The 26,677-nt window shown below is 49.4% G+C and overlaps 1 protein-coding gene, 1 long non-coding RNA gene and 1 other non-coding gene across 3 annotated transcripts; 2 read left to right on the top strand and 1 right to left on the bottom strand.

Moving 5' to 3' along the window:
- Positions 1-1,134: 1,134 nt before the first annotated feature.
- Positions 1,135-22,346, bottom strand: LOC107529411 (uncharacterized). The gene is made up of 2 exons (XR_001602455.2): positions 22,180-22,346; positions 1,135-1,899 (listed from the first exon to the last, which is right to left on the bottom strand). It is a non-coding gene; the product is annotated as an uncharacterized LOC107529411 (long non-coding RNA).
- LOC107529410 (kinesin-like protein KIF9) lies at positions 4,763-13,795 on the top strand. Its single transcript, XM_016202790.2, is given in 11 exon segments — positions 4,763-4,828; positions 5,247-5,351; positions 6,698-6,753; positions 7,516-7,606; positions 8,091-8,224; positions 9,482-9,673; positions 10,830-11,044; positions 12,385-12,561; positions 12,834-12,949; positions 13,605-13,769; positions 13,772-13,795. Coding segments are annotated over 11 exon segments (1,341 nt in total).
- Positions 20,696-20,802, top strand: LOC148091393 (U6 spliceosomal RNA). Its single transcript, XR_015715750.1, has one exon. It is a non-coding gene; the product is annotated as a U6 spliceosomal RNA (small nuclear RNA).
- Positions 22,347-26,677: the final 4,331 nt, after the last annotated feature.

Here is a 26,677-nt window from a genome sequence, read left to right on the forward strand (position 1 = left end):
CTCATGCCAAACCATTTTAACTTTCCAGATTCTAAATCCTGAAGGAAAATGGCTGTCCACGTGGCTCTGTGGGACTAACCCATGGTTTGGAGATTGAGGAGGGAACAGAGCTTGGAGCTGGTTCTCAGACTTGAGCAGGCATCACAGTTACCCTGTGGGCTTGTTGAACCACGGGTCCCTGGACCCATCCCCATAGTTCCTGACTGCATTTGTCTGGGATGGGGCCTGAGGATTCTCATTTCTAGAAGTTCCCCAGGGCTGCAGCTGCTGCTGCTGTTCTGAGACCACACTTTGAGGACCACCGGCTCAGTTGCTCAGAGCCCTGGCCCCTGCTCTGAGCTGTCCTGGTTCAGCAACCTGCTCTTTCCTTCATCAGCGGTATAGCCTCAGCAAGATACTTATCCTTTCTAAGCCTCAGTTTCTTCGCCTGTGAACTTGGGCAGTAACAGAATTCACTCCCAAAAAGGTGTTGTGAAGAGTAAGATATGGGTGGAAACCTCTCAGCACAGTGCCGTCATGTCGATGCCCAGTCAGCATTAGCTAGCGCTCGCTCTCCGCACTTCTACACATTCACAGGGATGCATGTGGAGATTTACAGAAGACAGTGCCCACCGCTTATTGCAATAGTGAAAGTTAGGGACGTGATTGGTAGCCTTTAACAGGAGAGTGGCTAAAGGTGTTGTGGAGGGAGGGAGCCGGAGCTAGGCCTATGAACATGGACAACCTCAAGTGGGGACTGAAGTGGCCTGAAAGGTAGCACCTAACGTCTACATCAAGTATAAAAACATGCAAAGCAACACTGATTATCATTCATGGATACAGATGCTCCTCGATTGACAATGGGGTTACGTCCTGATAAACCCATCATAAGTTGAAAATATCATAAGTTGAAAACGCATTTAACCTACCAAACATCATAGTTTAGCCTAGCTGGTTTCTACTGAACACATATCACTTTTGCACCATCATAAAGTCAAAAAATCCGAAGTCAAATCATTGTAAGTGGGCCATCTATACATGTGTGTGCAGTAAAAGAAAAAGCAGGTGTTAGTGAAAAGATGAACATGAGGCTGGAGGCTCCCTCTGGGATGTCTGGGGGAGTGGACTTGGACTGGGGTACACAGGGACTTCACATTTCTCTGAAATGTTTTATTATTTTTTTTTGAAATGTTTTATTTCTTAAGAAAAACGCACACACAAATGCCAATATGGCAGCATGCTGTTAAATTCTGATCTTGGGGTGGTCTGATTGAGTTTCATGGCATTATTTTCCACCCTTTTCTGTAGCTTTAAGTTTATTTATTTATTTATTATTATTTGGAGTTCTTTTAGCTCAGGACAATCACATTACCACCTGTAAGCCTGGCTGGGTGGGCGTTGTGCCTGCCAGCAATGACTTTCATGCTCTTTAATGTAATTTCTGTTATGAAATCTGCACTGTTGGTCTGAGACAGCCACATCTCCATGTCATCCAATGTGAATGTGTTTGTAGTCCTTATGATAAGCATTTTCCTTTATGGGTTATTGAGAGAGACTTGGACAATTATTTTGGCTGCTGCCTTCCCTAGACTGTAGCCAGTATTCTCGGGTTGTTTCCAGGACTGTTTTCAGTACTGACGCCTGTCTTCAAGGGGGTGGAATAGCTTCTGCAGAATCTCCTTGGCTGGTGGGGCTGGCTGTAAGGCAGGAGGCTGGGTTCTCGATCCACCTCTGCCCCCAGCTTGATGTGAGTTGCTGAGCCTCTGAGCCTCAGGGCATTCTTCCATGAACTTGGGGGTTGGACTGATGACCTCCAGTTACCTTCCCACTTCGTCAGGCTGTGATTTCTGTGAGGTGGTGTAAAGGTTGTGGGCCTCGGGCGGGAGCAGACAGTAGAGAAAGAACTTGGGGTATTGGACTCTGCCAAGAGAAAATACACCTGCAGGTTACAGTGGGGTTGCAACAGGGAAATTTCCAGGCTGAGAGCTGCTCCTAGCCTGGTGCAGGACTTAAGCAGAACTCTCTGAATTATCCTCATGAATTTATGGTGAAAGCACCTGACCATCAGGGAACTTAATGTGAGTCTGTGCTGTTTCCAAGCTATTATTAATTCCATCTAGAAAATGCTGCTGATTTTTATAAGGCAGTTGGTCAGCCAGGAGGTGCTACCAGACCCCCCAGTTCTGTGGGGTCTGCTGCTCCAGCCCTATGTTTCTAAGCAGCTTCTCTCCGGTCAGGTCAGTAGGAGGGCAAGTCTCCACTAAGTGCCACTAAGCCTGCCAGGCATTAGAAGGATATGACACGGAGGCTGGTGACCCGAGGGAGCAAATGGCTCATTTCCCCACATCACCTGATACACCCAGAGGTCTAAGCCTGGCTCCCTGTGCCACACTGGACAGAGGCATCCAGCTGGAGACCCCCAGCAGCTCAGCCAGACTTTCCCTAGCTGGGGCATGAGGCATTTTCCAGAGCTGAGACCCCTCAGCTGGGAGGGGGGCGATGTGTAGGGGCTGGCCAATAAGCCTCTCCTGTTCACCTCATAGGAAGCCCACCCAAAGGAGACAATCTTAGTGCTGCCCAGAGGGGCAGAGCCAGGATGGGCCCTGGTCATGTGCCTTGGCTACCAGGCTTTGTGCCCTGAATTGCCACAGAGCCACCAGGATTGCAGGGTTTTGCCACTCCTTGCTGCGGACTGGTCACAGCTTTGGTCCCAGGATTCAGCTGTCAAGGGCTCCCTCCAGTGGCCATTTTTGACAACTAAAGGAAGCCCTGTTGTTTACAGTGAAGGTGCTCAGCATAAAGTCCCTTGTGTGTCTTTCACGAAAGGCACACAGACAGCATCTAATCAATGTAGAATGACTTAGCAATTTTCTTTCTGGAAATGTATCATTTACTCATTTGCCTATAGTTTATGGAGGGCTCACTGTGTGCTAGGCACTTTTTAAACACTTGGAATCCATTAGTGTACAGATAAAAACACAAATCTCTGTCCTTGAAGAGCTGACAGCCTGCTGGGGGTTGGGAGACAGATTCAATAAACATAAGGAACAGGTCGATTCTAGGTCCTGACATTTGCGACAACATGGATAAACCTGGAGGACATTATGCTAAGTGAAACAAGCCAGACACAGAAAGAAAGATACTGCATGATTCTACTTGTATGTGGGACCTAAAAATGCCAAATTCATAGAGAAGTAGAGTGGCGGTTACCAGGAGTACTGGTGGGGCTGAGGAATGGGGAGATGTGGGTCAAAGGGCACAGATTCTCGGTTATAGGATGAGTAAGTCCTGGGGATCTAATGTCTAGCACGGTGACTATAGTTAATAATACTGGATGTGTACTGGAAATGTGCTAAGAAAGTAGATCTCAGATACTCTTACCACACTAAAAAATGGTAACTAGGTGAGGAGACTGGTATGTTTTTTGTTGTTGTTAAGCCTCACCTAAGGATATATTTTTCCATTGCTTTTTCAGAGAGAGTGGGAGGGAAGGAGAGACGGGGAGAGAGAGAAATACTGATGTGAGACAGATGGGTTGGTTTCCTCCCACATGCACCCAGACTGGGCTGGGGAGAAAACCTGCAACCTAGATAAGTGCCCTTGACCAGGAATCAAACCTGTGACCCTACGGTGCATGACCAGGGCAAGAGATGGTTATGTTAATTAGCTTGACTGTAGTGATCATTTCATTAGGTATATGTACATCAAAACATCATGTTGTACACCTTAAACATATGCAGTTTTTCTTTAAAAAACATTTAGACACCAAAATAGGTATGTTCTAGAGTTTCCCTTGTTCAGTACAGTAGCCACTACACACATGTGGCTACTTAAAGTAGTTAAAATTAAATAAAATTTAAGCTTTACTTTCTTAGTCACACTTGCCACATTCCAAGTGTTTAACAGCTATAAGTGGCTCATGGCGCAGATATAGAACATTTCCATCATTATAGAAAGTTCTATTAAACAGCAATGCTCTAGGGTATGTTGGTGATTCATGCCCTGAAAAAATTAGAGCAAGATTTTTAAAGAGAGTGGTGTGGGGGATGGGGGCAATTTTACATCGGGTGATTGAGCTGTGCCTAGTTTAGAAGCTTTTGAACAAAGCCTTGAAGGAGGTGAGGGAGTGAGCCATGAAAATGCCTGGGAGAAGTGTCCCAGGCAGGGGGACTGGCAGGGCACAGGCGGTTATGTGTTAATTTAGTGGGAGTGGGGAGAGCAGTAGGAAAGAGGCAATGGGGGGCAGATGATGTAGAGCCACAGTGATATAGGTACAAAGATGTTCTTACAGCATTGTTTGTAGCTGCAAACAATTGGAGGTGACACACATACTTATCAGTGGGAATGGTGATACATTTATGCAGTGATCGAGCGGGATGAGGGTGGAAGGTCCAGCCATGCATGGAAGGCATCCTGGAGGCGTGGGCTGCACTGAGAGGGCCATTACCCTGGTATACTGGAAATATCCCCGGGGCTCCTGGGGGTTGGGTTTTGAAGTGGTGCTAGGGGTGCCTGTGTTCACTCTGCACTTAGTCTCCTCTGCTGTAAGAGGCACAGGCCAGGGACTGCTGAGGCCCCTCAGACCCTAAACTCACCCCAGCTGGGGAAAAGTCACCAGTGGGGAGGGAATTGTTCAGATACTGAGATCACAGTCCATGGATCACCAGGAAGGGCTAGAGTGTCTGTGCAGACAGTAGGGAATTGTGGACTTAAAGTGGGAGAAGCAGGGTGGCTTCTCTGACTGTCCTCCCTGTCCTTTCCAACTATGCTTCCCTGGCAGCGAATGGTCAAGAACCTGGAGAAGGAGCTGGCACTGCTCAAGCAGGAGTTAGCCATCCATGACAGCCTGGTAAGGGGCTAGAGGTGGGGCTGGGGGTGTGGAGGGGTAGCAGCAAGGAGCCATGAGCGCAGGGGTCAGGGTAGAAGTCCTCCAGCGGCCTGCCTGGTTTGATGCTCATGGTCCAGAGGGGCCTCAAAGCAGAGGCAGCCGCCTCCCTCCCATGGCCCTCATCCTAGAATCTGCCAGCAGAACCCCCTTGCTTGGAGTAGCAGGCCGCATTGGGAGGCCTTTCCTTCCCTCACCGACTTAGTTGTCCCTTTCTGACCAGAGCACTGGGCCTGTGAATCAGGCTCTCTCCTCCAGGACTTGATGATAAAGGGAATGGAGCTGGCTTGGGGCCAGGACCTTGGCTTTCAGATGCCCCCTGCCGCCCCTGCTTGGGCTCAGGGGCTTCAAGCTTGTGGACATGCTCTTTCCCCTCTCCAAGGCCAACCGCCCCCTTGTGAACTACGACCCCATGGATGAGATCCAGATTGCCGAGATCAACTCCCAGGTGCGGAGGTACCTGGAGGGGACACTGGATGAGATCGATGTAAGGAGCCCCTCATCGGGAACCCCATGTTCAACCCCAGCTTGTGCTGTGCTGGCCTTGGAACCTCACACTGAGTGGGTGCAATGGGCGTAGGGTGGGTGGTGGTGGACCCCTGGCCTCAGAGTCCTTTTAGCCCACTAAGGCCTCAGCTTCCATGTTTAGGGTTATCAGGCTGTGGGTACCCCACAGAGTGGCCAGCAGCCTGAACAGTCTTGAACATACAGGATGTAACCCATCACTAGGACACAAGCAGGAGCCCCGCTGCCCTGGACTGAATCCCAGCTAAGCTATCTCCTTGCTGAGTGACCAGCACAATGTTGTGTACTTTGGTAGCCTCATCTGTATAGTGAGGAAGGCAACTGAGCTGGGATGAACTGAGCTGTAGCACCTCAGGTCCTGGCTGTGGCAGGTGGAATAAGGCCGTTAAAGGGTGATGGTCATGCTGCTATGAGGAAGACCCCCAGGGCCGCGCTGGAGTGGGCCAAGGAGGGAGAGCGCCACACGGAAGGGCCCTTGGGGAAAGATGCATTCTGCTTGTATAGTGCAGGCCAGCAAACTCTTCATCAGGGAGCCGCATGGGCAGACCCGTTACCGTGGGCAGCTGGGGCAGCTGCGGGGTGGGCTCTCTTGCTTCCCCAGCAAGGGCAGCCCCAGACTGACCCATGGTCAAGGGAATGCTTGTGGGTTATTGGGCCTAGAGGGAGGCGGATGGCCTTCCTCCAGCTATTAGGCATGTATGTGTCTGTACCCACACAGAAAGATTTGTAATGGAACCTTGTGGAAGCAGGAGAGAGCTGAGGACAACAAATTTTATTAAAGTATTTTTCTTAGTATTTTCAAGAACTAGAGTCATTTTGATTTTATAGAGAGCTTCACTTAGAAAAGGTGATTTTTATAGCTTCAATAAATACTTAGCTTGAAAACTATTAATCAGATGTTCCTCTATTCTTGAGGACTTGTACTGCTACTTTTTTGAGAGGCTGTTAGCAGATGTCCTATTCTTTTTTTCTCTTTCTAATGTTTTTATTGATTTTTAGAGAGACACAAAGGGAGAGGGAGAAACACCGATGTGAGAGAGAAACATCACTGGGTTGCCTCCTGCACTCACCCTACCGGGGACTGAGCCTACAACCTGGGCATGTGCCCTGACTGGGAATCAAACCTGCGACCTTTAGGTGCACGGGATGACGCTCAACCACTGAGCCACATCAACCAGGGCAGATTCCTTTTCTTGAGACAGATGGTCAGTGGATTAGCCCAGGGGTCCCGGTTCCTCTACTAATATAGACAGAGCCTTGGTCCTGTAGTGCTGAGGTCTAACCTCTGCCTTGCTCTCTTCTCTCCAGATAATTAGCCTTAGACAGATCCAGGAGGTGTTCAACCAGTTCCGGGTGGTTCTGAGGTAAGGGACCCTCCCTACCCACCCAACTAGTACATCAGGGTGCTATTTTCATTTCCCATGGTTTGGATGTGGCCTCCATGCACACCACCTGTCTCGTGTGTGAGTAGCCAGAACTGAGTCCTGGGAATATGCCCAGGCCCCTGGTGTCCCTGAAAGTTTCTGCCCCTGAGCTCCCTAACCCTAACCCTTTCCTTCCCTGGGGGAACCCTGAAGGACAGCCCTCCACTTAAGGGCTACTCAGAGAGGAGGTGGTCCCTAGTGGATGCTTCCTGGGTTCATCAATTGGACAGGATGTCCTGAACGTGGCCAGAACAGGGCATTGTGATTACTCCCTGCTCCCCCAGCCCCATCTCAGCAGGCATTTGTGGTTTATTTGGATGCACACATACCTGTAGCCTGAGTGGCTCATGCTGGGTGCACAGAAGCTGGTCACATGATTCTAAAGGGCCTGTTAGAGACAGAACCCAGGTAGGGAAGCATGGTCCCAACACAGGCTTACAATCCTATTCAAGTCATCTTGGAGCAGATGTGCATGGCACGTATGGTGGGCCCTGCATATTTTGGGGCTTGACAATGAGTATGTACATTGGGGATTCGGGGGCATTGAATGAGTTTCTTTTGTCTAGTCTTGTTCATGATAAGGGCCTGGCTCCTTCACAAGGGGCCATACCCAAACGACTTCTAACCAGTATGTACTTGGTTTTTTCTCTAGTGGGTTCAGCATGGCCCCAGGTATAAAGTATTCTCTCTCTCTCACCCAAGCCAACAGGAACAAGAAGTGGAATCCTCTTTGCGCCGGAAGTACACCCTCATAGACAAGAATGACTTTGCAGCCATTTCTGCTGTCCAGAAGGTAAGCATGGTTGCCTCTTCCTGACAGCATCCATATCAGATTTTTCTATCCCAAGACCTTTCCAGAGGCAACAAGTGTCCTGCATTAAAGCTGATCTAGGGTTGGAACAGATAAAGGTAACACCAGGATGGGTGGCCTATGCAAGAGTAAACCACATATATTTCAAAATGTCTTCAAGATTGGAGACAGGCTAATAATAAACAAGACCGATTCCTGGAGTTGGGTTGGGAACAGACCTTAGGATACTCAGGGTACGGAGTGAAACACCAGACCAGTGAGAGGAGTTAATGTGGAAAGTGGACATTTGATGGGGTGGTCAGAGACAGATTTGTTGGGGACAGCCTGAAGCTTACAGCAGTAGCAGCAGCCACATCTTGGTGTGGGCTAAACATGCCCACCTGAGCCTTGGGCCCATATAGACTTGGGTCCCTAAGGAGCCCAAATCCTTAATCTAATCTTTGGCTATGTGCTGGCCTCTATCCAGGCAGGGCTTATGGATGCTGACGGTCACCTAGTGGGTGAGCCTGATGGACAAGGCTTCGGGCTTGGGGTTGTCCCTTTCTCTACCAAACCCGGGAGGAAATCTAGGTCCAGGAAGACAATGAAAGAGCAAATCAGGTAAGCAACCTTCCTGCTGCTCTGTCCGCTCAGCACCTGGCCCTCCTTGGCTGGTGAAGGGGAGGACACAGGCAGCCTCTCTTTTCCCCCCTCCCCTCCCCCAGTGTCCTAGCTGCTCTATGGTCACATGTCACTGCTGCCAATACTAGCAACATCTACGGGGCCCAGGCTGGGCTGGTCACCTCTCATCCACACAGCAACCCCATGAGTTGGGAGTTAATGTTTCCATTTTATTGATGAGGAAATCAAAGGCTCAGAGAGGGGGAGTCACTTCCAAGGTCACGCTGCTGCTAAGTAGTAGAGTTGAAGTGAGAAACCAGGTTGGCATTTGCCCTCTACTATTTCATGTGGAAACCCCACCTCCCAACAGGAGGGTAGTTGTGAGGATAAGTGAGTAAATGCAGTCCCTGTACCTGGAAAGCAAATGGGAGTCTGTTGTTACTGTTATTATCACTTGTGAAAGGATGTGGGCCAAAACTGATTGCAGAGTCGGGTGGCAGGGGTTGCCGATGCCCCTGGCCTCCTCCTGCTCCCTGGGAAGTGCAGTTACATCCCAGCCCTCTCTGTTCTGTTGCGGGGTAATCAGTGCAATAACAGGCGGATCGAGGCTTTGCTCTCCCTCTCCCAAAGCACACTTGTTGCAAGAAAATGAAAAGAGGAGGAAACACGGAAAGAGCTGGGGACATCCTCCTGTCAGTTCAGTCCTGCTCAGATGTGCCTCTCTAGGAGGGAGGACCCGTGCACCATCGCTTGGAGATGGTGGGCGGCCAATATCCTGGGGGCTGGGGTGGGCATGTCATGGGCTAGCCACAGCAGTAGGCAGACCTGCTGTCCTGCTTTCCCACTGGTCCACAGACAGACCCACCCTGGGTGGAGGCTCTGCAGCTCCTTCCCAGAGATGCCTGTGTGAGTAATACCTCAGCAGTCACGATGCTCCTGAGAGCCTGTGGCCCACCCCACAGGTCTATATGCTTTCAAACCTGGAGATGGACCATTCTTCCCAGGGGTCTCCTGCCGAGACTGCTAAAGGGAGGGTTCCTTATTCTCATAAAAGGGAGAAAGACGCTTTCCTCTTTCTCCCTATCTGCCTGGCTTAGGGTAATACTCGTCCTTTTGCCTAGGTATGTGATCAAGATAGAAGCTGAGTGGGATGGGGCTTCTGGTGTATGAGGGCTGAGAAAGGTCACTCCCGTCAGTGTGGGAGACACCTCCCTTTCCATGTCTGAGCCCTGGGGTCTCCCTACCTTCTCCTTCTAGCTCCTTGGCAAGAAAGGAAGGTGCCAGCAGCCCTGTGAGTGGTAAGGATGTGGATATATCCACCTCCAAAACCCAGCTGACCTCATTCTCCAAGGATGGAGATGTCAAAGACATGCTTTTGCGAGACCGGGAGACCTCCAACATTGAAACCCTTCCCTCGGACTCCCCAAAGGAGGAACCACGCCCACCCAGGTGACCATCTAACACTAGCTCCAGCACCAGATCATCCAAAACCAGAATGTGGTCCTCAATATGTAAAGGGTACCTGCAGATAAAATAGGAGGATAACAGGCAAAGACTAGGAGTACGGTTCAGAAAAAAGAAACATGGTAGCTATATTTATGCAAAATGGCCCAACCAGGAGTCATCCAGGATACACAATTATACATGGACTCATTTAGACCCTTTAAATAGCAATTATTTTAATAATTAAATTGACATATTTTTGGAATAAGTAATGTACTTATTAAAACATTTTCAAGGTTTTAGACCAAGGCCTTCCTCCAGCTACACAGTCCCCCTCCCTGGTGAGTAACTGAGTTTTTCAGAATCTATCCTGAGGAAATAGAGATATGGACAGAGATTTATGCAAAAAGATATTCATTGCATCATTAATTTAAAAAGCAAAAAAAGCTTGTTTTTTTAAAAAAAAACCACAAAACACAAACTTTAACCACTAACATTAGGGAAAGGGCTCTAAGTGAATTATCATCCCTCCCTTGAAATGTACAAGGATGTGCATGAAGAATTTTCCCCCCACCTGTGAACATTTCCAAACATTCAGAGGAGTTGAAAGAACTATACAGTCAACACCCCCTTGATTTTACAATTAACATGTTTCTATGCTTATTTCAATGTGTCCATCTTTCTCTTCTTCCCTCCATCCATCCATTTCACAGTAAAATGCAGACAAGTCCCTTCTCCTGCCCCAGCACTAAACCTTACATCTCATTAACTAGAGTTCTCGAAGTGTTTTTAATAGCATGAAAGAATGCTTCTGAGAAAAGAAAAAAAGATGTAAAATTATTTATACCACATGACCAAAAACATATAAAAATCTATCAAAGAAATTCCTGAAGGAGATTCTGCAGTGTGGTTGCTAGTAGGTAGAGTGGTTTGCTTTGTTTCTGCTTGTTACACATTCCCTTGCTTTCCTCATTTTCTGCAGTGGTCATGTGCCCTTCTGTGCCCAGTAGCACAGAGGTGAGGGATTGATTCCTAGTCTGGGGGAGGTGGTGCCCAGAAATTCTGGCCTTCCTGTTCACAAAGCCCCAGGGAAGGAAGGTAAAGTGCCTGGTGGCTCCAAGACAGCTGCCCCTTTTCCCCCCCTAACTCCTTCCATCTTCAGGCCCAGCACCCCACCCCCCAAGCCTGTGGCCTTCGAGGACTTTAAGAACGAACGAGGTAGTGAGATTAACCGAATCTTCAAAGAAAACAAATCTATCTTGAATGAGCGGAGGAAAAAGGCCAGTGAGACCACACAGCGCATCAATGCAATCAAGAGGGAGATTGATGTGACCAAGGAGGGATTAAATTTCCAGAAATCACTCCGGGAGAAGCAAGGTAAATGTGACAGGAAGATGGCTGGGGCCTGTGGGATCTGAGTCATCTTGCTCTGAATGGGACAGCCTTGGGCACTGGAGGACAGAGATGGGTGGGGGCCACCTGGTGCTATTGGGGTGAAGCCTTCATCCCTAGGTCATCACTTGGCTCTAGTCAGCCCTGGGGAGCCAGAGTCCTTCCCTGTCAGCCAGCCTCTTCCTGTGGGTCCCCCATTATTGCTTTATCTCACACCCAGGCGCTAGGCCTTCCATCTATATGCACTGCTGCCCATGGAGAAATAGGCTATTGGTCTTGTAGAGCCTTCTTCCCCAGGTAGAGGAATGGCTGCTAACCCCCATAAGGTCTCTGGGTCCTGGTTGGTTTTCTCACTGCCCACCATGGTCTGATTGGGGTGAGGGTGCTGGTTAAGACATGAAACCGAGGAGGGCAATGAGAATACACAAACCAGAGGGCCAAGGGATTCACTGTCACTAAGACCATTCCTCATGCCAAACTCCCAACACCCAGGCTGGCTTATCTTCTAAGGCAGGTAGTGGGGGGCCATCAGGCTCAGAGAGCAGGGACCCCCCCGCGTGGGGAGGTGCTCACCTGGTTACCCTGACCTGGTGCTCTTGTCCCAGTGGTAGACACTGCCCACACCTGCACCCTGGCTAAGAACCCTCAAGCTTCAGTGTGCTGTGGGCAGTGGATAGCCCGGTGAGTGGCTCCACAGGCCACGTTATTTTGTCTTAACCCAACAATCCTCATCAAAATGACAGACCTTAAAAGGTCCATACAAAGGGACCGTCAGTGGAGATGATTAATAGTACAACTGACTCCTTTCCTCCTGGAGCCTCTGACAGCTACTCAATATGATACAAATGTCTAATTGTCTCTAACAAGAAGGTAGCAGATCAAGACAATCTGAAACATGGGTTTACATGCACTGTTATTAATAAGGGGCCTTGCCCAAGTGCCCTGTGGAACTAGCCAGTGATGGCAGTTCATGTATGTAATTTACAAAAAAAGGTAAACATCCATATAATAGAGGTGCTACTGAATATTTTTGACTGATGGGGTTTAAGATCAAAATAAGTATGGAGCATGGGCCAGTTCTACCCTCTCCCCTGCCCACCCCTCCTGTTTGTCCTGGAAATGCCAGTGTGGCCCTCTGATCTGAGCTCCCTCTCCCCCGTGAGACATGTCTTGGTAGCCTGGCCTCCCTGTGCTTTGCCCATCCCCATGCCGTGCCTCAGCCCTTCCTCTTGCCTACTGTCTTGTGGTTTGCCAGCACTCTCCCCTCTTTCTGTACCACCTTACTCCCCTCACCACAGGTGGGCACCTCATTCTCTGACCTACAGGTGAATATGAGAAGAAGGGGCTGATTATCATTGATGAGGAGGAATTCCTGCTGATCCTGAAGCTCAAAGACCTCAAGAAGCAGTACCGTATGGAGTATCAGGACCTGCGCGACCTCAGGGCTGAGATCCAGTACTGCCAGCACCTGGTGGATCAGTGTCGCCACCGCCTGCTCACAGGTGTGCCATTTGGGAAGGAAGGCTGGCCATCTGAGGTTCCAGGAGGCATTGGGCAGAGCCGCCACCTGGGTTCTAGAAGCAGCTTCAAAGCTTCTGTCTGACAGAGGCAGGGGCTTCAGATGTTTGTTTCCAGGACTTTGTGGATAGGATGGGAAGGGGTGAGACCCTGGAGCAGGAAGTGACAGGGTAAACCTGTGACAAACACACACAGCCTTTACCTGCTTTCTCAGGGACTCCCCCACACCTCACAGTGCTGTCTCCCCTCCTTGCAGAATTTGATATCTGGTACAATGAGTCTTTCTTCATCCCCGAGGACATGCAGGTGGCACTGAAGACAGGTAGCAGCATCCGGCCAGGCATGATGCCTGTAAGCAGGATTGTGTCTCTGGTGAGTGGCACAAGGTCAGGGGTGGGGATGATGAGTGAGCATGGGGCAGTGCCCCTTGTCCTGTGTTCTTCCCACAAACATGGCAGTGTATGGGCTGCTCCCAGCCTCTCCCACGGCTGCCCAGGCAGGTGGGAAGCTGCAGGTCTCTACCCAGTTATTGAGGATGGGGATACAGACAACACCACTTACTGCTGCCATCTTTTGGGTGGTTCAACTTACCCAGGTGGCAGTTATAGGATATCTCTGATGATGCTGGCAAACATGGGTCTGAGAGATTGTGAGCTACTACGGGTGGGGACTTGCAAACCCAGCAAGGGGCCGCCCTAATGCCCACCACAGGCCTTGTCAGGGTGAATCCTGACAATGCCAGGCTGAAAGGACAATCTTTTTCAATCCTCGCTCGAGGAAATTTTTTCCTTGCTTTTCAGAGAGAGTGAAAGGAGAGGGAGAGAGAGAGAGGAACATCTACGTGAGAGAGACAGATTAGTTGCCTCTTGCATGTGCCCTGACCAGTGCTGGGGATTGAGCCTGCAACCGAGGTATGTGCCCTTGGCCAGAAGCAAACCCAGGACCCTTTAGTCACGGGCCAATGCTCTAACCACTGAGCCAAACCTGCTAGGGCTGAAAAGACTATCTTGAGTTGGGCCTCCCTTAGGGAGAAGATGACCAGGACAAGTTCAGCCAGCTGCAGCAGACCATGCTGCCTGAGGGCCCTGATTCCATCTCCTTCTACAATGCCAAAGTCAAGACAGAACAGAAGGTAACTCAGGGGGTTCATGTCTCCAGGAAAGCAGGGCCTCAGGGACCTCATTACTGGGACACCCAGGATCACACTCCATACTTTAGAGAAGCAGAGGAGGAATATGCCAGCTCAGGGAGATCCAGTCACCCAGAGTCAGTGGGTATCTTCTGCCAGCTCCAGAATCCTGGGGCTGCCCAATGAGGATCCCATAGACTATGGCCAGGCCTGGACACGGTTGGTGAGTACTAAGCCAACCCATGTGAATCATCCTTTTGTCCAGTGTATCCATGCTGTATACGCTACCCACCCATTAGTCACTTAGTAGCCATCTCCATTATCAGATCGACTGCCATGGTATCCCAGTGCTTGTATTCAAGTTGCCCTTATTTTACTTAATGATGGCCCCAAAGAACAAGAGTAGTGGTGCTGGCAATTTGGATACGCCAAAGAGAAGCTGTAAAGTGCTTTCTTTAAGTAGAGGGAAAAACATAGTATATACATGGTTCAGTACTATCTACAATTTCAGGCCTCTCTGGGGGTCTTAAAATGTATCCCTTGCAGATAAGGGGGACTACTGCACCGTTTAGGGGCAACACAATCAGTCTATAAATGGAGGCACATGCTGTTGCTTTGTCCTGTTGTTGGTGGGGTTAATTTTGATCAATTGGTTCAGGTCATCCTGTGTTTTGAATAAGAGGACTAAAGATCTTTGGCTTTAGAGAAAGAGCTTCAAAAAATATTGCTTATTATAAATTATCTTAAACTTACTGTAACTGGCATGAGTTACTTCAAGGTCACAGAAAAGGTGAACCAAAATGATTTGCATGGTGAACACCTTGAACTTCTCTCTTGACATTCTAGTTACTTTTTTTTTTAATCATCACTTGAAGATATTTTTCCATTGCTTTTCAGAGAGAGTGGAAAGGAGAGAGAGAAAGAGAGAGATACGGATGTGAGACACATCGATTGGTTGCTTCCCTCACCCTGACCAGGGCCGGGGATCGAGCCTGCAACTGAGGTACGTGCATGCCCTTGGCCAAAATCAAACCCAGGACCTTCAGTTCACAGGCCACTGCTCTAATCACTGATCCAAATCAGCTAGGGCTCTTTAATTATTTTCAATGTCTCAGATAAACATTTAAATTCAAAATCATTCAACTAGAATCCTTTTTTGTACAGGTCAATATTATATTCTCCTACTATCTCTCAATATCTTGGAAAAATTTCTACATTGGACACTTTTTGATGTTTGAGACATGCCCATGCACAAACTTTTAATGCATATGTTGCACTTGAACCATTCTATTTTATATTTATTTAAACCTTTCACATTCATTGTTATATATGAAATATATGGAATTATTTCAAGGTCAAAATGTTTACTGTGTTGCTGACTCTTTCATGGTGGCTTCTGCTGTGTGTGTGTTTAAATCATAAGCTCATATTTGATGGAACCTGAGCTCTAGAAGTCCTGAGTGCACAAGCTGAAATTACTTTCTTCCTAAAAGGGTTTGCACTGCTTTTGTAGTTAGCCATGGGGCATTACTAACCCAGGGATATTTTAATATTCTTCAAGAATTCCAATTTGGCCCGGCCGGGCCTGGCTTAGCGGTTGAGCGTTGACCTAGGATCCAGGCGATTGGGGTTTGATTCCCGGTCAGGGCACATGCCCGGGTTGCTTGATCCCCAGTTGGGGGCGTGCAGGAGGCAGCCAATCAATGACTCTCTCATCACTGATGTTTCTATCTCTCCCTTCCTCTCTGAAATCAATAAAAACACATTTTAAAAAAAAATGGGCAAAGGACTTGAATACACATTTCTCCAAAGAAGACATAAAAATGGACAATAAGCACACAAATATATGCTCAACATCACAAATCATTAGGGAAAGACAAATCAGAACTATGATGAGATACCACCTAACACCCATGACTACTGTCAAAGGAATAGAAATAACAAGTGTTGGTGAGGATGTGGAACAATTGGAACCCTTGTGCACTGTTGGTGGGAATATAAAATGCCACAGCCAGTAAGTGAAATAGGCTACTAACAAAAAGACAATACTATGTGACTCCACTTACATGATGTACTTAGAGACGTCACAATCATAGACAAAGTAGAATGATGTTTGCTAGGGTCTGGGGGGAGGGAGGAATGGAGGGTTATTGTTTAATGGGGACAGTGTTTTATATTTACAAGATGAAAAGAGTTATGGAGATGGATTGTGGGGATGTTGCACAGCATTATGAATGTATTTAATACTACTGAACTGTACACTTAAAAATGGTTAAGATGGTAAATTTTGTGTATTTTACCACAGTAAAAAAAACTGGGGGAAAAAGTAGAGTTTCAGTTAATGTGAGAGCTTTGGCTTCAGTTCCCCAACGTGTGTGTGTGTGTGTGTGTGTGTGTGTGTGTATTTGGGGGGGAATCTGATTCATCTACATATTCCAAATTGGTTTTAGCATTTGCTTGCTCACTGTCCACTGTTTCTGTTTCAGCTCACTTTTCCCACCTACTTTCTGGGAGCCTAACAGTGCATTAAAAGAGTAGGATTCATGAACATCTACTTGATTTACAGAGGGTGGGCCCTTCAGAGTACATGGGCCCCCTCCCCTCTGGAGATAGAACCCTTTTCTTTTCATCTTGAACCTAATTCTTGTCAGAAACTTTCAAGTGGCCCTTGAAACATGCATGTCTCCTTTGAAATATAACTGCATTTTAAGTTTTTAAAAAATTGTTATTGTTTAGAGAGAAATATTGATTTGTTGTTCCACTTATTTATGCATTCATTGTTTTCCTTTAAAAAAATTTTTTTTCTTTTTAAATATGTTTAATTGATTTCAGAGAGAGGAAGGGAGAGGGAAGGAGAAAGAAACATCAATGATGAGAATCATTGATCTGCTGCCTCCTGCACATCCCCTACGGGGATTGAGCCTGCAACCCGGGCATGTGCCCCAACCGAGAATGGATCCTTGACCTCCTGGTTCATAGACAGACGCTCAACCACTGAGCCACCCTAGCTGGGCTCACTGGTTGATTCTTGCAATGTGCCCTGACAAAAGATCAAACCTGCAACCTTGGTGTATTGGGACAATGCTCTAACCAACTCAACTACCTGGCCAGGGCCTTTCATAACAGTTTTACCTACAGAATTTGGGCTAGTCAGAGGGAATCCTTGTCTCCAAACCATGATGTTTGTAGGAAGAACGATGGGGTGGATGTAGGTAGCACAGCTTCTGAGACTTCGTTAAGTCCACACCTTCTAATCAATTCCTGTTTTCTCCCCCTTTCTGTGTCCAGCACAGCTACTTGAAAAGCACCATGGGCCTCCAGCAGACACATAGAAAATAGGGACTCATTGGCAGTGCCTTGAAGGAAAACCCCCCAGCAACTCCTGCCTGCTCTCATGGAGCTGCTGAACCATCTGCCCACAGTTCCAACCAGTCTGCTCCAAGGCTGGGGCACAGCCCAGAGAACATACAATGGCCTGCCTGCTGGGAGGAACACCCTTCAGAGGACACCGTTGCTTGTCTTCACAGAACATGTTTGGTTTCAATTCACTGTCTTATATGCAGGGACAAGATAAAGTAACTTTGTAGTCTGGACTTTTAGTGCTTCTCTGAGAATTTTATTTCCTGTCTGGGAGGATGTCTTTCCTATGTACAGGTGGGGTCAAAACTGAGTCTTCAGTAAGAACATGAAAAAGTAGCTCAGTCAGACTCTTCCTGGCAGGCCTCTGTCCTACTGGTCAGCCCCTTTCCTTTCCTGCATGGACATCCTGGGGGTGAGTAATAGTCCTGGTTTTCACAGCTCCCTCAGACTGTAGGTTCTCTCAGAGCATCCTCTCTCCATTTCTGAGCAGTGAAGGCAGGAGGCCCTCCAACCTCAGCAGCCAGAGGACTGGGGGGCTAAGCAGAAATGACTGAAAGGAAGATTTTTTTTTTTTTAAATATATCTTTATTGATCTCAGAGAGAAGAAGGGAGAGGGAGAGAGGGAGAGAGAAGCATCAATGATGAGTTGTCATTGGTCAGCTGCCTCCTGCACACCTCTGACTGGGGATCGAGCCCACAACCAGGGCATGTGCCCTGGCTGGGAATTGAACCTTGATCTCCTGGATCCTAGGCCGATGCTCAACTGCTGCGCCACACCCAGCCGGGCTGAAAGGAAGATTTTTATCTCAAAATAGGAAGAGCCTTAAAATGAGAGCAGTCCTATCACGAAGTTAGCAGCAAGAGCCCGACAGTGGGAGGCTGTCTGGTGAGGAGGTTGCAGAACCTGCACCAGATAGAAGGTTGAACTGGATGGCATCTGTCTAATCAAAGACCCCATGATTCTGTTCTTCAAGCCATCAATGAGCAGATGGACGGGTGGTTTGTTGGAGAAAGCAGAGAGGCTTTCCTTGAGGTCTCTGCCCTCTCTCCTGTCCAGCTCCTTTCTTTTAAAAAGTAGTTTGTCAATTTGTTTATATTCAGTATTATTTTGTATTTGTTTTAGGTGTACCAGTCCCTTTCTCTTTCATTAATTGATACATAATGGTCTTGAAACAGCTTTTACAGACTCCTACTACGCCAAGGCTTCCCAGAGCAGCTTTGAAGTCTCCCGACTTCATTCCCCTGGGTGACACACATGGGGACTGTCACTGACCAGCACTAATGGTATGTACACAGTTCTGTTGGTCAGTTCTTATGCTGCTTTTGATTGTGGCCAAAGAGGCAGGTCTTCCCAGGCTCTGCTCACCCTCTCAGTTATTTGAGGCCTTAGGCAGTGTTCTGATTCTTTCCTTTCTTGGCTGCCCCTGCCCTTACCAGGACTTGTTTGGGGTTCAGGTCTTTGGGAACATCTCAGGAAATAGGACATGGCAAACAGGGGATGCATCATCTTGTTGGGGCCATAGGAAGCAGCCATTTGTGGCATTACTAATACCCCTTCTCTTCATTCCCTGTCACTGGCTGGAATGGCATCTGGCACACTGGATGTCCCTCCCTAGAATTCCTGAACAGCCAGTCCTGGGGCCTGCTGGCAGTGGCAGTTGGTCATTATCTGCCTCTAGCTCACTTGTCACCATACAGGGCCTCTTTGGTCAGTTCTGACACAAACTGAAACAAATAATCATCTGTGTGGCCAGAGCCACAGGAATAAGCCGGAATGGTGCTCAGTAGATCCTCCACACAGACTCCTCCCAGGAGCAGACGCTTCCGGTGTGACAGAGCTAGGGGGGCTTCGTGTCCACTCAATTCAGCCTATTCTAGAAAGTGGTTTCTGCTGAGCTAATCTACCAAAATCACCCCTGAAGAGACTTCCAATTCCATGATGTGACAGATACTCTGAAATCACTTCTACAAACAGATGCTGGCTGAAGTATAAATTCTTTTGCCCTGGCCGGTTTGGCTCAGTGGTTACAGCATCGGCCTGTGGACTGAAAGGTCCTGGGTTCAATTCTGGCCAAGGGCATGTACCTCAGTTGCAGACTTAATCACCAGCCCTGGTTGGGGCACGGGCAGGAGGCAACCAATCAGTGTGTCTCTCTCACATGGATGTTTCTCTCTCTTCCTTCCACTCTCTCTGAAAAGCAATGGAAAAAATATCCTCGGGTGAGGATTAAAAAAAAAAAAGTATAAATTCTTTTAAATGCTTAAAAAAGCTAAATTTGCAGGAACTGTCAGCAGCTGGAGAGCTGAGAAACAGAGTGGCCAGCATATGAACTGGCTGTGGCTGCTAGGGATGGGGAGGTGTGTGAGAGGTGTTGCTCTTGAGCGTTAATTTCCATATAAGTATGAGAAATAAGGCCTTGACTCATGCCCTGGAGGAAGCTGGAAGTGGGATCCCCTGCCTGCATAAAGCTGGTACCCTGAAGGTTTCATCCTTGACGAGGTAAGCTAGGAAAAGTTCCCCCACTGGCATGGAGAAAGAGGAAAACTCCCAGGGATAAGGGAGCACAGATCCTGTGAGAGTTTGTAACCATGCACAGGTTTGGGATTCAAATTTACACTGTGTGGTCCAGGAGCTATCAGGCTGAGGAATTACCATAAAAATTAGCCTGAGGCTGAAACAGCTAGAATAAATTTTAAAAAATCTACTGTACGTGCATTTTAGCCAGCAATACAGCACTCCCACAAAGCCCTAGTAAACATGAGCTCCAAAGAATAAACACACACACACATGCAGGCACACACGTGTGCATGTGCAGAAACAACCTATCATGGAGGCATAATATAAGCAGGATCAGACTTATAAGAACTTCAGATAACCAATTATTCAATAAAGACTATACAATGTATACATGTTTTAAACAAAGACAAAAGTAGCCCTGGCCGGACTGGCTCAGTGGTTAGAGCATTGACTTGCAGACTGAAGGGTCCTGGGTTCAGTTCTGGCCAAGGGCACGTACCTTGGTTGCAGGTTTGATCCCTGGCCCTGGTGGGGGAGTCATGCAGGAAGCAACCAGTCAATGTGTCTCTCTCTCATGGATGTTTCTCTCTCTCCCTCCCCCTTCCACTTCCTCTGAAAAGCAATGAAAAAAGTATCAAGTGAGGAATTAAAAAACAAAAAAACCCAAAACACAAACAAACACACACACACACACACACACACACACACACACACACACACACCTGTAACTACCCTCAAGAGTGCTCATAATCTTGTTAACTCTCCTGTAATCTCCCCATCCGGCTTCCTCCCACCCTCTTGTAATCTTCCTTACATCCCCTCAATTTCAAATGCATTAAAAACACCCCTGCAAAACTGTTATTCTCTGGAGCACTGGAGATTTGTTTCCTGGCAATTGTCAGTTTGGCTCAAATAAACATAAAAATTCTCTGCAGGTTTGGACGTTCTTATATCAACACACCTGCAGAAGGCTTTATGTGAGAAAGTGGAACACGGCATCTAATAATTACAGGCTAAACACCAAATTACCCTGCAGCTCTGATCAAGAGACCAGGCCTGAGTGTGTGTTCCAAGGACGCACTCTCTTTAGAGATTTTTAAATGTGGGTACAGTGCTTGCTTTGGCAGCACATACACTAAAATTGGAACGATACAGAGAAGATTAGCATGGCCCCTATACAAGGATGACACACAAATTCGGGAAGCATTCCGTTAAAAAAAGTGTACAAAGAACCCCTGGTATAAATACAGAGGAGGGCTTTAAAAATTTGTTTGGGGCTTGGTATTTCCCACCAAACCCCGCAGTTCTACATGCTTACTGCAATGATGTCTTTTTAAAATCCCCACCCAAGGATATTTTTTCCGTTGTTCTTCAGAGAGAATGGAAGGGGGAGAGAGACAGAAACGTCGATGCCCCCGCAGGCTGCCTCCCGCAGGAGCCCGCAGCCGAGGGAGGGGCCCGCCCTGGGCCGAGCTGAACCCCCGGCCCTTCCGGCCGAGGGCCAAGGTGCTAACCACTGAGCAGCTGCCCGGGGCCACCGCAGGGCCTTTCCACCAACCCATTATTTCACGGCCTGAAAGACGACCCTCACTCGAGGAGAGGCATTGCCCGCGCACGTCCGTTTTAGTTTGGTAACCACAGTATCCCCAGCGCCGGGGCTAAGGGCCCCATTTTCCCGGGCGGCCCCGCCTCGCCGTGGCGGAGCGAGCGCCACCGCTTATCCCGAAGCTTTCAGGCTTTACAGATGTTACCCCACCGAATCCTGTCAACAGGGAGACCTGTCCACACTGACATCCCCACCTCACGAGGACAAAAAGCAGAGCGGTCAGTGACATTTGCGCGGGCGGCCGGGTCGCCATGCGCCCGGCGCCTCAGCCCAGCCCCTCCCCGCACCTCCCGGGCCGACGCGGAGCGGTCTCCTCCGCCGCGGCGCCCGTCTCCCACCGGGGGGCTCCGCCCTCGGGGCCTAACCCCCTTCCAAAGGCCCCGCTTCCTCCCACCGGCACCCTGGGAACTGGGGTTTTAGCAGAAGAATTGGGTGGGGGTGGGCACACAGGCGCCCAGTCCACTCCCGCGGACCGCCGTCCAGCTGTCCGCCGGTACAATCCGACTCAAAACTTTAGTGGAGAAAAGGGAACCCACAAAAAAGTTCACCCTGTGAACCCCAAATTCGGCGGTCCCGGACTCCACGCCCCGAGGGTTTGGCGGACGGCTCCCTGCGTTCTTGCTCCCACCGCAAGTAAAAGCCCGCAGCCCTGTCGGGTTATCGACCAATCTCAGCGGGGCGCTTTGGCAGGAAAGCGACTAACCACTTTTTTTTTTTTTTTTTTTAAGGACATTTCCCCTGAGGCCTGACGAACCGCGGAGACTGGAGCTGCAGCCTTCCGGGGGGGGGTGTCGGGGGCGGTGAGGGCAGGAGGAGGAGGGGGCGCCGCGGGGATCGGTGTGGGGCGGGTCCTCGGGTTAGCTCCTTCTCCGTACCTGCCGGGGGGACGAGATGAAGCGGCAGCGGGAAGAAGCGTGGACGAGAAACAACGGTGAGGGGCGAGAGGGAAGAGGGGCGCGGGGGCCGCGGAGGCGCGGCGTCGGCGTTACCTCAGGGCCCGGGGCGAGGCCCTCGGCACCTCTGCAGACTCCGGTGCTCCGGGAGCGCAGGTCTTCGAGGGTGGCGGGGCAGGAAGGCTAGCGGCCCGGTGGGTTCGGGCGGTTCTCCCGACGTCGCCTGCTACCAGCCTGAGGCCGCCGGCTCGCGGGGCCGGAGGGAGAGGGGCCGCAGCGCCGCCGCTCTCGGCCGGGGGTGGTTCCGGGAAGCCGCTCGCAGGGCCAGCCCGGCGGCCGGCAGCTCACGGCCGCGCCTGCGCCTGCCTCCGCTTGGGGTCGACCTGCAGCTGCGGGCGCTCCGAGCGGCGCGGCTGTGCGTGTCTCTTTAAGGGGCCGGGCCTGTGCGGCTGAGGGGCGGGCGGCGAGCGCGTTGCAGCCGGAGTGAGAGTGTGGGGGAGAGAGCGGCGGGCGGGAGAGGGAGGGAGGGAGGGAGCGAGCAAGCGACACGGGCCGCCCCTGCCGCCGCCGCCGCCGCCGCGGTCGGACCAGCGGCCTCCTCCCCTCCCCTCCCCTCCCTCGCGTCGCCCTGCCGCGGGGAGGGGGCTCGCGTCGTCGCCTCCAGCCGCTCCAGATGAAGCAGCTGCCGCCGCAGCCGCCTCCGAAGATGGGAGATTTCTACGACCCCGAGCACCCGACCCCTGAGTAAGTATCAGCTCCGCGGCCTCCCTCTGCCGTCGGCCGCCCCGGCCCGAGCACAGGGCGGCGCGTCCTGACGGGCGGCGGCGCGGCGCGGGCCGGCGCGAGGAGTAACGGGCCCGTGGTGGACTCGCGCGGGCAGCGTGGGGAGCAGGCCCGCGCCGCCGCCTCGCCCGGGCCGCCACGGGCCGGCGGTTGGGCCCGGCGTTGGCGCGGTTCCTCGCGTCGCAGCCGCGGTTGGGCCGGGCCTGTGGGGGAGGGGCGGCCACGGCCTCCGCCGCGGCGGCGTCCGCACCGACCCGGCTGGCCCACGGCTCTGGGGGGCTCCTCTGGCTCCCCGCGGCCCTCTCAGGCCGCGCTGCAGGCGAAGGAGCCGAGGCGGAGGAGCTGCCGGTGCCCGACTCGGCGAGAGGGCACCGGCGAGGGTAGGCCGCGAATCCCCGGGCTCGGGTGGAAGCCCGACCCGTCACCCGGCCTCCTGGCAACGGCAGCTCGGACCGGAAGGGCCTAGCGCGCGTCGCTCGGCCCGGGGCCGTGGAAGGGCCCGCGCTGCGCTCTCGGGTTTGATTTTTTTTTTTTTTTTTCCCTCCTGGAACTGGATCCTGGCCTCGTAGTGCTTCCGGCTCCGGATTCTGCACCTTTGGCACTTCTGTTTTGTAATGGTGGCGAGGTTTCTGTAGCCCCGGTGGGGAGGTGACACCGGGGTTGTTTTTCCGCCCGAAAGTGAAAGCCTTCGGTGGGGCACACATTTCCGTCCAGATTAAGAGATCTGCACACTTTCCAGAGGACTCTCTGCTTCCTTGGTAACAGGAACCTCTCACCCTAAATGGATGACTTTCGCTCCTTGGGAAGACCGGCTTAGGAACCGGGAATCGTGCGAGGAGTCCCTAAAGAGACAGTATGCTAGAAAACCGAGTTACAGTTGTGCCCGGTAGCATTTTTTTCCAGCCTAGGACATGTTTACGCCTTTGTTGAGGGCCGTGTCTGCCGCCCTGTCGCTGCCCCCGAGAGCTGCCTCTGCACAGCCTGGATTCACTTCTTCCCCTTCGGCCGCGCAGGACTATTGTTTCCAACGCTGCTCCTGAACTCTGCCGGCGTTGGTCGGAGTCTAGACCTACGGTGTAAATCATAACGCCGATAGGGATTTCAAGTGAAACTGTTACTTTTATGATCAGAATGATACCAATAGGTTTCCTCTTTGGACACATTTTACATCAGTTCTTCTGTGGCTCTTTTTTTTTTTGAACCCTTTTCCAGATCTTCTCGCCTTGATTCATAAATGCCTGGATCTTACTTGATTAGCTCTTAGTTTCAAGGCCAACCCAGGATTCTGTTGGGGTTGTTGATGGTTATCTCTGCACAAAAAAAGAGAAATAAGTATTGTGTCTCTCTAAAGCAAAACCCAGCCCTCATCTGCAATGAGTGTTGACAACGTGGCTTTCTCCGCTCAGGGGTTCTTGCTTACTAGGTTAACAGCACCTTCATCAGATTGTTTTGATTTCCTGCACCATCCTGGGCCGAATTGCGAAGCTCATGTTATAGGCTTTTGGTTTGGGGCTTGGAAAACCTAAAAGAAGGAAAAATTGTCATGGTCCAGTAAGCTCTTATTGAGCACTTGTCCTGTGCAAAAATAACATGGTCGCCCCTGTGTGGGCTACGTGCCTGCTTTCAGTTCCTTTCCCGGTGGTTTGGTGGAGTCCAGAAGCTTTGAGGATCATAGGTTACATTTCTTTGGGGAAAACAATTTTTCATACTGTATGGAAAAATGGACTCAAGTGCATCTTGATAGATGTGAGTGGGGAGGAATTAAGAATGTTTTGTTGTTTTACACAGGGTCTTAGAGTTTTTTCACTGCTTTTCTGTTTTCACCGCTTTGGATTGCTAACAGTGACTAAGTAAGTTCTGAAGTGAGTGTGTGTGTGTGCTGACCTGCCTGGACTGTATAAAGAATTATAAAATGTTTTCTATCATAATACTGTGAGACCTGGATGGGATATTGGTAGGCATCTTGAACATTATCACCTGTTTTACAGATGCAGAAGCTGAAGCCTAGAGAAGTGAAGTGACAGCAAACCCTATGAGGTGGTATGTATAAGATAGTTAGCGTCTATACCATTGGAGAGAGAAAAGCAGCATAGTGTAGGGTTAAAGAAATAGGACTTCAGCGTCAGACTTGGGTTTGAACACTAGTTGAACCTTGGACAAGTGACTTCATCTCTCTAACCTTGGATTTCTCATCTTTGAAATAGGTATATAATGGTAGCAACCTCATAGGGCTTTTGGGAGGATTGAATGAGAATAATGTGTGAAAAGCACTTGGCAGAGTATGGTTCGTCTAATTGCTTCTAGCTGGGGTCATCCGGGGAAACTTAGGAGTTAGGATTTTAAGTCAAGCATGATAAGATTAGATGGGCTTGAGAGGGAGTGGCAAGGCTGAGGGAAGGAATGACCAAGGGCTCTTTTTAGACTTTAGGTAGTTTGAAATGGTTCTTAGATACATGAAGAAATTGAAGCACAAAACGTGTAAATTCAGTTTGAAGTTAACAGATGGAACCTGATGTTCTGTATTTGTCTTGTACTCACTCTTTAATCAGGCACAGCTGTAAGACCTGGCTTTTTTTTCTCTGGCATATAGGATTGTGTTTCAGGTGAAAATGGCTGTAATCACCTGAGTATCTGTGTTTTCGGTGCCTGCTATCGGGCAGGCCCAGGGCCAGGTGTTGATTGAGGACACTGCAAATTAGAGCCAGAGTCTTCAAGGAACTCTTCTAGAGACAGGCAAGTCCTTTGCAGTGATAGAAGTGCTGTTCTTTGAACATAAGCATGTCTATTTTGTGCCAAGATAGGCACACTAGGGGGTGTACAAAACAAACTTTTGCTCTTGTGGGCACCCACTAGTGAGGGGTGATAAATAATAATATAGGATGTTCAAAGGTAAGTGCTTTGAGAAATGGAGAAAGGGGGATGCAGAATTTCTGGGGAAGATGTTGTAATTTAAAATGAGGTGGACTTGGGTGAGCCTTTTTGAGAGTGATATATAGGCAAAGACTTAAAGGGAAGGGAGTTAGTCATGTTAATACTTAGTGGGAAAGCATTCCAAATAGAGGGAATAAATAGTTCCATGGCACTGAGGCAGATTTAGTGTGTACTGCCCAGTATGGCTAGAATGGAATGAACAGAAAAGAGTAGTAGTAGATTAGGTTGGGGTGGGGTGCAGATTTCAGAGTTCTCCTATAGAGCTATTATAAGGACTTTTCCCAGAGATTTCAACAGAGGAGTGACATGGTTTGCTTTCAGCTTAAGAAGGATCACTCAGTTTTCAAGGGGGAACAATAGAAGCAGGGAGACTTGTAGGGAAGCTAGTAAACTAGGAGAGGTGCTGGTGACTTGTACCAAGGTGGTAACAGGAGATGGTGAGAAGTGATTGAATCTGGATATATTTTGAAGATCAAACCAATATGATTTGTTGATAGATCAGATGTGGTATGTGAGAGAGTGGAGAGAAGGATGATTCCAAGGGTTTTGGTCTGAGCAGTTAGAAAGATTGAGTTGCTGTCAACAATGATAGGGATGATTGTAAGAAGAGCAAGTTTGGGGAATGGATTAGGAGTTCAGTTTTAGACATGGTGAATTTGAGATGCCTGTTAGATATTCTGGTTGAATTTATGTCCAGGTTTGGAGTTCAGGTGAAAGATCTGAACTAGAGATGAATTTTGTAGTCATTAACTTAGGTAGTATTCTAAACCACTAGACTGGATGGGGATTATCAAGGGATGATCCACTGTAGAAAGAGAGAAGGGGTCCTTTTAAACTGTAGTGCTGAGAGGATTGTTGTAGTATATAGTGTAGGGGTCTT

Source organism: Miniopterus natalensis, chromosome 15, assembly GCF_054644295.1.
Source record: "Miniopterus natalensis isolate mMinNat1 chromosome 15, mMinNat1.hap1, whole genome shotgun sequence".
Taxonomy (NCBI): Eukaryota; Metazoa; Chordata; class Mammalia; order Chiroptera; family Miniopteridae; genus Miniopterus; species Miniopterus natalensis.